General features: G+C 43.0%; 1 protein-coding gene across 3 annotated transcripts in view; it reads left to right on the top strand.

Moving 5' to 3' along the window:
* Positions 1–14221, top strand: part of pigl (phosphatidylinositol glycan anchor biosynthesis, class L) — a 183847-nt gene that overhangs the window by 82477 nt on the left and 87149 nt on the right. For 2 of the 3 annotated variants that reach the window (XM_063031072.1, XM_063031070.1), the window contains exons 5-6: positions 3138–3200; positions 11747–11778. In XM_063031072.1, coding sequence (XP_062887142.1) covers positions 3138–3200; positions 11747–11778 — 95 coding nt within the window. The remainder of the gene's footprint in view (positions 1–3137; positions 3201–11746; positions 11779–14221) is intronic. The other variant, XM_063031073.1, reaches the window with a different exon arrangement.

Here is a 14221-nt window from a genome sequence, read left to right as displayed (position 1 = left end):
GGGATCTGTTCTGGGACCCTTACTCTTCGTGATTTTTATAAATGACCTGGATGAGGAAGTGGAGGGATGGGTTAGTAAGTTTGCTGATGACACAAAGGTTGGGGGTGTTGTGGATAGTGTGGAGGGCTGTCAGAGGTTGCAGTGAGACATTGATAGGATGCAAAACTGGGCTGAGAAGTGGCAGATGGAGTTCAACCCAGATAAGTGTGAAGTGGTTCGTTTTGGTAGGTCAAGTATGGTGGCAGAATATAGTACTGTATTAATGGTAAGACTCTTGGCAGTGTGGAGGATCAGAGGGATCTTGAGGTCCGAGTCCATAGGACGCTCAAAGCAGCTGCGCAGATTGAATGTGGTGAAGAAGGCATACGGTGTATTGACCTTCATCGATTGTGGAATTGAATTTAGGAGCCGAGAGGTAATGTTACAGCTATATAGGACCGCGGTCAGACCCCACTTGGAGTACTGTGCTCATTTCTGGTTGCCTCACTACAGGAAGGATGAGGAAACCATAGAAAGGGTGCAGAGGAGATTTACAAGAATGTTGCCTGGATTGGGGAGCATGCCTTATGAGAATAGGTTGAGTGAACTCGGCCTTTTCTTCTTGGAGCAACAGAGGATGAAAGGTGACCTGATAGAGGTGTACAAGATGATGAGAGGCATTGATCGTGTGGATAGTCAGAGGCTTTTTCCCAGGGCTGAAATGGCTGCCACAAGAGGGCACAGGTTTAAGGTGCTGGGGGGTAGGTACAGAGGAGATGTCAGGGGTAAGTCTTTTACTCAGAGAGTGGTGAGTGCGTGGAATGGGCTGCCGGCACCAGTGGCGGAGGTGGATACAATAAGGTCTTTTAAGAGACTTTTGGATAGGTACATGGAGCTTAGAAAAATAGAGGGCTCTGGGTAACCCTAGTAATTTTTATGGTAGGGACATGTTTGGCACAACCTTGTGGGCCGAAGGGCCTGTATTGTGCTGTAGGTTTTCCATGTTTTCTACAACTATCGAACAGTATAATGTTTTATTATTTTACCTGATCATTAGGAGCAGTGTTATTTTGACTAGAGGTCTGTGACCTATGGTGTCATGTCACATAAGGATCAGTTCTGGGATCTCTGTTGCTAGTGATATATATAGAAATAGTTTAAACAAAACTATTGTCGCCTGAGTAAGTTTATAGGTGACACAAAAATTCACAAGGTGGTTGATAGTAAGGAAGATTGTCAAAAGGTTCAGCAGGATGTAGACCATTTGGAAAAGAGGACACAGAAATGGTGGATGAAGTTAATCTGGAGATGTGTGAGGTACTGCACTTTTGGAGGTCAAATTCAAGAGGCAATTGTACAGTAATGGCAGGAGCCTAGTGCATTGATATACAGAGGGATCCTGGTATGCATGTCTGAAAGTGGCAACACAAAGTAGATAGGGTGTAAAGAAGCATTGGCATACTTGCTTCATCTGTCAGGGTATTGAATATAAAAGTTTACAAATACTGTTGCAGCTGTATAAAATTTTGTTTAGACCACACTAGGAGCATTGATGAAGAGCCTCAGCTCAAAATGACAACTTCAAAATTCCCTTCATAGAAGCTGCCTAACCTGCTGAGTTTCTCCAGCACTTTGAGTGTGTTACTCAAGTTTCCAGCATCTGCAGAATCTCTTGTATTTATAGAAAGCGATGTAGAGCCTTTGTAGAGGGTGAAGAAAAGGTTTACTAGAATGTTCCCTGGGCTAGAGTGTATTTGCTACGAGCAGAGATTATCAGATTTAGGTTATTTTTTCTGGTGTGTCAGAAGCTGAGAGATAAAAGTATATAAAATTTTGTCAGGTACAGATAGGATAGATAGTCAAAGTCAAGACACAAAATGTTGCAGATGCTGAAAGCTGGAGCAACAAATAATCTTCTAGAGTAGTGGTCACCAACCTTTTTAAGCCCAAGATCCCCTACCTCGACCTTAGTGAAAGGCAAGATCTACCTACTAAATCATTTAGAGAAAAAACAGCTCAGATTGTACTGCCAATTTGAGGCCTTTTATTTGGGCTAATTGTATTTGAATTACACAAAATACTTTTGTCAAACTTTCAAATTAATTCAAACAAGGAAACACTGTAACTAGCATATCTTTCTTTAAGAATATTACAATACTTCACACCTTTAATTCTAAGTTTCATTATTTAATTTTATTTTAACACGAAAAATAAATGAATAAAAATTGACTGTTGCACTCAGTGTGATGACTGGGGCTGAATACTTATTGCTAGTTCCCTGAAATTTGGCTCATAACTACAGACAGTGAGTCTGAGACAGTCTGTGAGGTGTCTGTCAGTAAGACATCTCTTGTACTTAGATTTAATAATTTTTCATCTGTGAAAATGCAATTTCACACAGATAAGTTGACCCAAAGTAGGCACTGACTTTTAGTGCTATAAAACCAATGCGCACACCGCGCATTGCTGGGGCCCCATCAGTAGTAATTACCACCAGTTTATGAATGGGGATGTCAATTTCACGGACATATTTTTTAAACTCATTGTAAATATCCTCACCTCTCGTTCTCTCCTTTAATTGCAAAAGAGTGAGGAAGCCCTCCTTTGTTGTAAAATCCTGGAAAGCCATTCTGACAAATACAACAAGCTGAGCTGTTTGCATTACATCCAGGGATTCATCGAATTGTAGTGAAAAATATCCACGTCCTCTGACAGTGACTCTACCCTCCTTGTCACTGTTGCAGGGCCAAGTGGTATATTATGTATTGTAGTTGTGATGTTGTTTTTGTTTTTAAAGTCATTAAAAACAGTCTCTGCGGAATGGCCATTGCTTCCTTCAATAAATCGCCATTTGTAAAAGGCTTCTTGTGTTTAGCCAAAAGGTGACTTACACAAAATGATGCTTCAATAGCAGACTTATTTTGAGCAGCATGTTTTGTGAAAAACGATTGCTGGGCCTTCAACCCTGATTTCAGCTCCTCAACTTTCCCGGCACGAATTGCACTCTTTGGGGGGTAGGTATCTTTAAATTTCTGGTGGTTGGTTTTGTGGTGCTGCTCCAGATTCCCCCTTTTAGTCAGTGCTTATGTTTGGTGGCACAACATACATACACACTTGTCTTTCACCAAGATAAATAGAAATTCCTCTTCCCATTCTAGATGGAATTTGTACGTTTTCACCTTCTTTCATGGAGCCTCCACCATGCTATCAGGATATCACGAGTGAGTGCCATATATTGATGTTTGCGACAGTCTGTACTCTTATGCAGTGGTCTCCAACCTCTGGGCCATGAAGAATGCAGCGGTACAGTGGTGACCGGAACGCACCCAGCATATCTTTAAGAAAAAAAGCCGAAATAAACAAGCTAATTAATTATGTAAATGTCAGCCCAGATCAGAGGCGATGCAATCGGCAATTGCCTCTGATCTGGGCCGACATTTACGAGCCGGGCAGCACCTAATTAATTAGTTTGTTTATTTCAGCTTTTTTTCTTAAAGATGTGTTGGGTGCGTTCTGACTACTGCTGTACCGCTGCATTCTTCACAGCCCGGTGGTTGAGGACCACTGCGTATCTAATTTAATTGGTCATTTTGATGCAGCACAAGCTACACTGAAAATGCAGTGCATGGCGGGGGCGCTACACACATACGCCCTGGGCAGAAAGAACGGAACTAAAACCCTGCAACCCAGAAACAATCTCTCTTTACAAACAGCTTTGTAGCAAAAGTATTGCTATATTACCATTATCCTAATTAGTATTACTTATTTTTATAATGCTCACATTACAACAGTATTTGTGTATTTATTTTTGATTTTTTTCGGGATCTACTGGGAAAGTCTCAAAGATCGACCGGTCGATCGCAATCGACGGGTTGGCGACCCCTATTCTAGAGGAACTAAAAAGGTCAAGCAGCATTTATGGGTGGATAAAAATTGCTGATATTTCAGCTCTAACCATGAAAGTTACCAAGTAGGTAGTCAAGTGTCTTTTTCCCAAGGAAAAGCTGTCAAAGGCTAGAGGGCTTAGTTTTAATTGATTTTTACTTAAAGATACAGAATGCAACAGGCCTTCCAGCCCATTCAGCCACACTGCCCAGAAACCCACCTATTTAACATGAGGCTAATCACAGGACAATTTACATTGATCAATTAACTTACTAACCCGTACGTCTTTGGATTGTGGGAGGAAATCAGAGCGTTCAGAGGAAACGCACATGTTCACAGAGAGGAGATACGGTACAAATTCATTCAGAATCAGAATCAGGTTTATTATAACTGGCATGTGTCATGAAACCTATTAGCAGCAGCAGTTCAATGCAATACATAATATAGGTTGAGATTTTTGTTTGGAGAAAGGCTAACTTTGAGGAGATGCGAAAGGATTTAGAAGGAGTGGATTGGGACAATTTGTTTTATGGGAAGGATGTAATAGAGAAATGGTGGTCATTTAAAGGTGCAATTTTGAGGGTACAGAATCTTTATGTTACTGTTAGGAAACTTGGTTTGGAAAAAGAGAGATCTACAATAAATATAAGCAGCTTGGAGTAAATGAGGTGCTCGAGGAATATAAAGAATGTAAAAAGAATCTTAAGAAAGAAATTAGAAAAGCTAAAAGAAGATATGAGGTTGCTTTGGCAAGTAAGGTGAAAATAAATCCTAAGGGTTTCTACAGTTATATTAATAGCAAAAGGATAGTGAGGGATAAAATTGGTCCCTTAGAGAATCAGAGTGGATGGCTATGTGTGGAGCCAAAAGAGATGGGGCAGATTTTGAACAATTTCTTTTCTTCAGTATTCACTAGGGAGAAGGATTGTGTCAGGTAAGGGAAACAAGTAGGGTAGTTATGGAAACTATGATGATTAAAGAAGAGGAAGTACTGGAGCTTTTAAGGAATATAGAAGTGGATAAGTCTCCGTGTCCTGACAGGATATTCCCTGGGACCTTGCGGGAAGTTAGTGTGGAAATAGCAGGGGCTCTGACAGAAATATTTCAAATGTCATTAGAAACGGGGATGCCGGAGGATTGGCGTATTGCTCATGTTGTTCCATTGTTTTAAAAGGGTTCTAAGAGTAAACCTAGCAATTATCGGCCTGTGAGTTTGACGTCAGTGGTGGGTAAATTGATTGAAAGTTTTGACTTCAGTGGTGGGTAAAATGATTGAAAGTTTTGACGTCAGTGGTAGGTAAATTGATTGAAAGTATTCTTAGAGATGGTATACATAATTATCTGGATAGACAGGGTCTGATTAGGAACAGTCAACATGGATTTGTGCGTGGAAGGTCATGTTTGACAAATCTTATTGAATTTTTTGAAGAGGTTACTAGGAAAGTTGACGAGGGTAAAGCGGTGGATGTTGTCTATATGGACTTCAGTAAGGCCTTTGACAAGGTTCCACATGGAAGGTTAGTTAGGAAGGTTCAATCGTTAGGTATTAATATTGAAGTAGAAAAATGGATTCAGCAGTGGCTGGATGGGAGATGCCAGAGAGTAGTGGTGGATAACTGTTTGTCAGATTGGAGGATGGTGACTAGTGGTGTGCCTCAGGGATCTGTACTGGGTCCAATGTTGTTTGTCATATACATTAATGATCTGGATGATGGGGTGGTAAACTGGATGAGTAAGTATGCAGATGATACCAAGATAGGTGGAGTTGTGGATAATTAAGTAGGTTTTCAAAGTTTGCAGAGAGATTTAGGCCAGTTAGAAGAGTGGGCTGAAAGATGGCAGATGGAGTTTAATGCTGATAAATGTGAGGTACTACATTTTGGCAGAACTAATCAAAATGGGAAATACATGGAAAATGGTATGGCATTGAAGAATGCAGTAGAACAGAGGGATCTGGGAATAATGGTGCATAGTTCCCTGAAGGTGGAATCTCATGTGGATAGGGTGGTGAAGAAAGCTTTTGGTATGCTGGCCTTTATAGATCAGAGCATTGAGTATAGGAGTTGCGATGTAATGTTGAAATTATACAAGGCATTGAGTAAGGCCAAATTTAGAGTATTGTGTACAGTTCTGGTCACCGAATTATAGGAAAAATGTCAACAAAATTGAGAGAGTACAGAGAAGATTTACCAGAATGATACCTGGGTTTCATCTCCTAAGTTACAGAGAAAGGTTGAACAAGTTGGGTCTTTATTCTTTGCAACGTAGAAGGTTGAGGGGGGTACTTGATAGAAGTATTTAAAATTATGAGGAGGATAGATAGAGTTGGCGTGGATAGGCTTTTTCCATTGAGAGTTGGGGAGATTCAAACAAGAGGATATGAGTTGAGAGTTAAAGGGCAAAAGTTCAGGGGTAACATGAGGGGGAACTTCTTTACTCAGAGAGTGGTAGCTGTGTGGAACGAGCTTCCAGCAGAAGTGGTTGAGGCAAGTTCGATGTTGTCATTTAAAGTTAAATTGGATAGCTATATGGACAGGAAGGGAATGGAGGGTTATGGGCTGAGTGCAGGTCGGTGGGACTAGGTGAGACTAAGAGTTCAACATGGACTAGAAGGGCCGAGATGGCCTTTTTCCGGGCCGTAATTGTTATATGGTTATATAGAAGAAAAAACAAAATAAAATAATAACAATAAATAAATAAGTAGATCAGTTACAGTATATGTATATTGAACAGATTAAAAATCGTGCAAAGACAGAAATTATATTAAAAAAGTGAGGTAGTGTCCAAGGGTTCAATGTCCATTTAGGAATCAAATGGCAGAGGGGAAGGAGCTGTTCCTGAATCGCTGAGTGTGTGCCTTCAGGCTTCTGTACCTCCTACCTGATGGTAACAGTGAGAAAAGGGCATGTCCTGGGTGCTGGAGGTCCTTAATAATGGACGCTGCCTTTCTGAGACACTGCTCCTTGAAGATGGCCTGGGTACTTTGTAGGCTAGTACCCAAGATGGAGCTGACTAGATTTACAACCTTCTGCAGCTTCTTTCGGTCCTGTGCAGTAGCCCCTCCATACCAGACAGTGATGCAGCCTGTCAGAATGCTCTCCACAGTACAACTATAGAAGTTTTTCAGTGTATTTGTTGACATAACAAATATTTTCAAAACCCCTAATGAAGTTTAGTCACTGTCTTGCCTTCTTTATAACTGCATCGAGGAGTTACAGAGGATGGTGGAATTGAACTCCAAACTCCTACGGCCCCAGCTATAAAACACTGCCAGGGGAAGTGTGGTGGGTGTCTGGAACACACTGCTAGGGGAAGTGGGAAGCATTTACACAACCACGTGGGATGGCAGGAATGAAGGGATATGGATGAGATACAAACAGATGATATTAGTTTGGATTGGCATCATGGTTGGCACTGATGTAGTGGAACAAAGATACTGTCCCTGTACTGTTCTATTCTATCTTCACTGTTCAATTACTTCAATTAGTTGGAAAGTTAAAGGGAAGTACCACAATAAGTAAGAGGAACTCCACTATGCATAATTCTCCAATCACTGAAATCAACCGCTTTCTTTCGATTTGAATTAATCAACATTTTCTTTTGATTCCGAATAGCTTTATCATAGGAGTTGTGATTCTTATGGAGGAAATATATTTTTATCAGTCTAGAAATGGAAGTTGAGAAATTACTGCATGTTGTCATTGTATAAGTCGTTGCTGAGACCACACCTGGAGTACTGTGCATAGATTTGTTCACCCTGTTTCAAGAAAGGTGTGGTTAATCTGGGAGAAGATGGCGACGCGACGGCAGCACACGCGGCCACTTCGGTGATGATGTCTGTTATCTGTCAAGTAGGGGACCGTGCACAATTCTGATTTGATGGAGACAGACGTGAGAGCATAGAGGAACATCTGAAAAACTTCTGAAATGTCCGCTTCGCTGCGGCTGCGGCTGCTACTGTGTGGTAACTGGAATCTCTGGAGCTGAAGGCCCCGAAATCCTCGGCTTTGTGTGTTTCAGCAGCCGGGGAGAGGTTGAAGGCGCTCGGCAGAGGATGGCGCTCGGGAGGCTGTATCGGAGAGGCTGGTTGGAAGCTCGAAGTTTTCGGACGGATGGACTCAGGGTTGGCTGTGGTCGGCTGCTTCCAAGGTATCGGCAAGTTGACGGTGCCTGGAGGTTTATGGCAGGGAGTTTCTCCCTTTTGCCGCCTGCTATCGGGGACTCGGGAGTCGATCGACTCGGGGACTTTGAGACTATTTTTACCGTGCCCATGGTTTGTTCTTCTTCAAATTATGGTATTGCTTTGCACTGCTGTAACTATATGTTATGTCAGTGGCTCTGTCAGTGTTAGTCTTTGGTCTGTCCTGTTTTCTGTGATATCACAAAGAGAAACATTGTATCATTTCTTAATGCATGTACGCATTTCTAAATGACAATAAAAGAGGACTGAGTGTTTTCATAATCTAATCTAATCTGGAAAAAGTGAAGCAAAGATTTACAAGGATGTTCCTAGGACTGGGCACCTGAGTTGTGTGGAGAGGTTAGCCAGGTAGGTCTGCCTTCTGTAGACCGTAGGAGAAAGAGGAGTGACCTTAGATTTATAAAATCATGAGGGGCATGGATAAGGTCTTTCCTCTAGGGTAGGGAAGTTCAAAATGAGAGGGCATAGGTTTAAGGTGAGAGGGAAGAGCTTTAAAAGGGACTTGAGAGGCAAATTTTTCACACAGAGGGTGGTGAGTATATGGAATGAGCTGCTGGGGTAAATGGCTGAGGCAGGTACAAGAGTATCATTTAAGAAGCACTTGGGGGGATGGGGTTTCGAGGCATATGGGCTGAACAGTGGAAGTTGGAACTAGATGGGTGGGCACCATTGTCAGCTTGGTCTGGTTGGGCTGAAGGGCTTGTATCCATGCGGTATTTTATGTGGCACAGGGAAAGGCCACTTCAGTCCAACTACCATATGCTGATTCTGTACTGTATTTGAATCTCCTTCCCATACCTAGGTCTAGCAATGTCAGAAGAGATCCCTCCATTCTCCATCATGTGCTTTCCCAGCCTTCTCTGCAAAGCATCTGCAGCACGTGCTTCACCCATTCCCTTTCCATGTCCTTGCTTCTCATTGGTAAAAAAAAATTACACTTGGGATTGTGGAATTTTTAGGTTGCAGTGTTATTTATTGGTTATATTTTCTACATTGAGATTCAGCACAGTAACAGGACCTTCCAGCTCAGTGAGGCTGCACCACCCTATTACACTCATGTGACCAATTAGCCTAGCAACACACTTGTTTTTTGAATGTGTGAGGAAACTGGAGTAGTTGGACAAACACATGGTCAGGAGTTATATTGATGGCCTCTAGTTATGTTTTCCCCCAGCAATGGAAATGTTTTCTCTGCATCAATTTCATCAAACCATTCTATTTTAAATAACCACATTGTCACCTATCATTGTTTTTTTTAAAGTGAGTTTGTACATCCTTTCCTGATAAGATGCGATCTCTGGTTGTTCACCTTCCCCTTTCAAAACATCCTGTACATGCTTGGAGGCATCCTTGATCCTAGCAGCAGAGAGGTAACGTACACCTGGAGTCCCACTCTCAGACGTAGAAACGCCAATGACTGCCCCGGAATTTCAAGGCCCCTGTCAATACTGCTCACCTAGACACAGACCTTACCCGCTTGTACATCAGAGCCAGTTATGGTGACACTGATCTGATGTCATAAGAGTCTTACAGTACAGAAACAGGCCTTTTGGTCCAATTGGTTCTTACTGACCACTGCATCCTCCCTGCTAGTTCCAGTTGCCTGCCTTCACCCCATAAACCTCCAAGACCCTCCTTTCCAGGTACCTGTCCAAATGTTGAAATTGTATCCTCCTTAACCACTTCCTCTGACAGCTTGCCTGGGTGCTCACTACCCTCGTGTAAAGAAATGACCTCTCAAGTCTCTTTTAAAACTCTCCCTTTTCATCTTGTATTCGTTCCTTCTAGTTCTGGACTCACCCACACCGGGAAAAAAACTGATCATCCACCGTATCCATACCCCTGGTGATTTAATAAACTTCGATGAGGTCACCCCTCATCCTACACTCCAGGGAATGAAGATCCAATGTGACCAACCTCTCCCTGTAACTCAGCCCCTGCACTCCAGGCAGCAACTTTGTAAGCCTCTTCTGAACATAGAAACATAGAAACTTACAGCTCATTACAGGTCCTTCAGTCCACAATGTTGTGCGGACCATGTAACCTCCTCTAGAAACTGCCTAGGATTTCCCTACCGCATAGCCCTCTATTTTTATAAGCTCCATGTACCTATCTAAGAGGCTCTTAAAAGACCCCATTGTACCTGCTTCCACCACTACCGCCGGCAGTGCATTCCATGCACCTATCACTCTCTGTGTGAAAAACTTACCCCTGACATCCTCTTGGTACCTATTTCCAAGCACCTTAAAACTATTCCCCCTCGTGTTAGCCATTTCAGCCCTGGGAAAAAGCCTCTGACTATCCACACGATCAATGCCCCTCATCATCTTATACACCTCTTTCAAGTCACCCCTCATCCTCCGTTGCTCCAAGGAGAAAAGGCCAAGTTCACTCAACCTATTCTCATAAAGTATGCCCTCCAATCCAGGCAACATCCTTGTAAATCTCCTCTGCACTCTTTCTATAGTATCCACATCCTTCCTGTAGTAATGTGACCAGAACTGAATACAGTACTCCAAGTGGGGTCTGACCAAGGTCTTATATAGCTGTAACATTATCTCACTGCTCTTGAACTCAATCCCACGGTTGATGAGTGCCAACACACCATATGCCTTCTGAACCTTCTTCACCTTGACAATGTATTTCCTGTGAGGGCAAACGATGTTCTACAGAATACTCCAAGTGCAGCCTCACTAACGACTTTTATAGCTACAATCTAATGACCCTGCTCTTCCACTCGATGCCCTGACTGATGAAGGCCAGCATGCTAAACGTCTTCTCCTTCCTGTCTGCTTTCAGTGAACTCTGCACTTGTACTCCCAGGTCCAGAACACTCATCAGTGCCCTGTGATTCACTGTGTAAGTCCTGCCCTGGTTTTCCATGAGGTCTGGGGCTGGGTCAGGCCTTGGGAATTTACCCATCTTAATGCACTTCAAGTTTGCAAATACCTCCTTCCTTGTAATATGCATATATTCCAAGACCTTACTACTTACTACTCTTTGGCCTCAATGATATACTCCTGAGTAAAAAAATGAAGTGGAATGGACATTAAAGATCTTGACCATCTCTTCCAAGTAATGCAGTTTCTATTCTCCGAAAAGTCATTTCCCCCCAACACTCTACAAAGTGGTATGCATTTCACAGAGTGGAATAACCACGGAAGACTTCTGCATTACCTGCTTGCCCCTCCCGGCGGTCACCCATCGATCTGGCCACCGCAGGGAAGGTCCTATCTGTGATATTTTCTGCCTCCTCGCTGCTTCACCAACTGAACTCTGTGGTCTGAGTGGAGCTGCAGCTTGAAACACTACTTGCAAATATAGTCATGAGTAGCCTTGACACTGTCTCCTTTAAGTGGGCAAGGTCTCTCAAGGAACATTTAAACCCTTCCGCTCAGTAGAAATATTTATGATCCTTTGTTGGTAGATTAGTTAGCCACCTAATGTGTAGGTGCTCTTTTAACCTGCTGCCACTGTGGGCTGTAATTATGTTGCCTTTGGAAGAAACATTTCTGATCTCCACCACCCTTGTAGAAAACAATGGATGGTGTAGTACAATGGATAAAGCAATACCAGGGAGGGAGCATTTGTTTCATGGAACCTGGATACAAACAATGTACTGAATATTCACTTCCTGCTCTGTAGAATTCTAATTCCATTGTGTCTGCTGTATGTTCACAGGAGACTTTGCTCAGAGAGGAAACTGCCCAATGGTAAGAGTAATTATTGTCTTTAGTAAGCTTCTGCAAGTAAACCTACATTATCGTGTAATTCTTAGATACTTGCTGTTAAAACTATACTTCAGTGAGTAAAAAATTACATATTTTTTCCCTGAGGAATTACTAACAAATTGCATTGATGACAACACTAATCTTGACCTTGGACTTTCCTCCAGCTAATCACATCTCCCATTTTTCTCAAACTAGAGGAGAAGTTAAATCCAAATCAAATGTTTTGGTTTGATTTTTCAATCTAATTTGTCGCTGTTCACCATATAAATGTCAAAGGAGTTCTCTAGAAAATGATTTATAAAGGACACTTTTCAGTTTTTCCTGAAAGTGCAAATAAGACCATAAGACCATAAGACAAAGGAGCAGAAGTCGGCCATTTGGCCCATCGAGTCTGCTGCACCATTTTATCATGAGCTGATCCATTCTCCCATTTAGTCCCACTCCACTGCCTTCTCACCATAACCTTTGATGCCCTGGCAACTCAGATACCTATCAATCTTTGCCTTAAATACATCCAATGACTTGGCCTCCACTACAGCCCATGGCAAAAAATTCCATAGATTCACCACCCTCTGACTAAAAAAATTTCTTCGCATTTCTGTTCTGAATGGGTGCCCTTCAATCCTTAAGTCATGCCCTCTCGTACTAGACTCACCTATCATGGGAAACAACTTTGCCACATCCACTCTGTCCATGCCTTTCAACATTCGAAATGTTTCTATGCTGTCTCCACTCATTCTTCTAAACTCCAAGGAATACAGTCCAAGAGCAGACAAACGTTGCTCGTATGTTAACCCTCTCATTCCCGGAATCATTCTAGTGAATCTTCTCTGTACCCTCTCCAATGCCAGCGCATCCTTTCTTAAGTAAGGAGACCAAAACTGCCCACAGTACTCCAAGTGAGGTCTCACCAGCACCTTATAGAGCCTCAATATCACTTCCCTGCTCCTATACTCTATTCCTCTAGAAATGAATGCCAACATTGCATTCGCCTTCTTCACTACCGACTCAGCCTGGAGGTTAACCTTAAGGGTATCCTGTACGAGGTCTCCCAAGTCCCGTTGCATCTCAGAACTTTGAATTCTTTCCCCATTTAAATAATAGTCTGCCCATTTATTTCTTCTGCCAAAATGCATAACCATACACTATCCAACATTGTATTTCATTTGCCACTTCTTTGCCTATTCTTCCAATCTATACAAGTCTCTCTGCAGACTCTCCGTTTCCTCAGCCTACCGGCCCCTCCACCTGTCTTCGTATCGTCAGCAAACTTAGCCACAAAGCCATCTATTCCATAATCCAAATCGTTGATGTACAATGTAAAATGAAGCGGCCCCATCACGGACCCCTGTGGAACACCACTGGTAACCGGCAGCCAACCAGAATAGGATCCCTTTATTCCCACTCTCTGTTTCCTGCCAGTCAGCCAACTTCCTATCCTATTCCATGGGCTCTTATTTTGTTAGGTAGCCTCATGTGTGGCACCTTGTCAAAGGCCTTCTGAAAATCCAAATCTACAACATCCACTGCCCCCCCCCCCCCCGGCCACCCCCAGGGTCGCTCGGCTCGCTGTCGTCTAGGGAAACAGCCCTCAGCCCCGCCAAACTGGGTAATAGTTTGTGTGGATGCTGTGTGAGGTACCCCACCCCGCCCAAATAACAGACAATACACCAGATACGATTAAATGATTTACAGTTTATAGATATTACTGGAACTATATAATAAAGAGAGAATAAAATATAAAAGGAAAAAAAAAGGCACCGCACTTATCAAAGTTCAATCTCTTCGTGCACAAAACAGTTGGAGCTCAAGGACCTTCTTCTTCACCCTGCGACCCCTCGGACCACCTCGACCGGCCTCCTGGGACCAACAACGGTGGTCGACCAGACGCTCCACACGAGTCCGTCTCCGTCTCCTCGCTGAACGCCCTCCTTGGGGTCCGACTCCGTTAGCGGACATCACAGCACCTCGTCCATCCTCTGTCTCGCTCTCCCGCCTTCTCCCCCAAAACCCCGCATGTACAGTATCTTCAAATACACCAAAACTAGAACAACTATCCCAATTGGTTAACAGCATCCTCTTATCACACTTTAAACGAAAACAAGCTGCTAGCGCAAACTTTCTCAGTGTTTAACACAACAAAGCCGCATTCCCCAGATTAACATAACAAAGACACCATTTTAATTAGCCTCCGCAGTAACGTAAAAGTCGAAACCCCCTTACACTCTCCCCCCACCAAATCAAGTCATGTCCTCATGACTTCCAAATAACTCGCCACCCAGTCCTGCAGACACACAACACACACATGCACAGATACACACAGTGACAGTGCTCCCCAAACAGTGGACCTTACTCCCGTCCCACGGGCGCTACATAGGCCAACCTATCTGGGAGCTTCTTAACCCTCCAAGACCTCCCTACCCCC

This window comes from Mobula hypostoma, chromosome 23 (genome assembly GCF_963921235.1).
Source record: "Mobula hypostoma chromosome 23, sMobHyp1.1, whole genome shotgun sequence".
Lineage (NCBI taxonomy): Eukaryota > Metazoa > Chordata > Chondrichthyes > Myliobatiformes > Myliobatidae > Mobula > Mobula hypostoma.
This window is presented reverse-complemented; position numbering and strand designations above follow the sequence as displayed.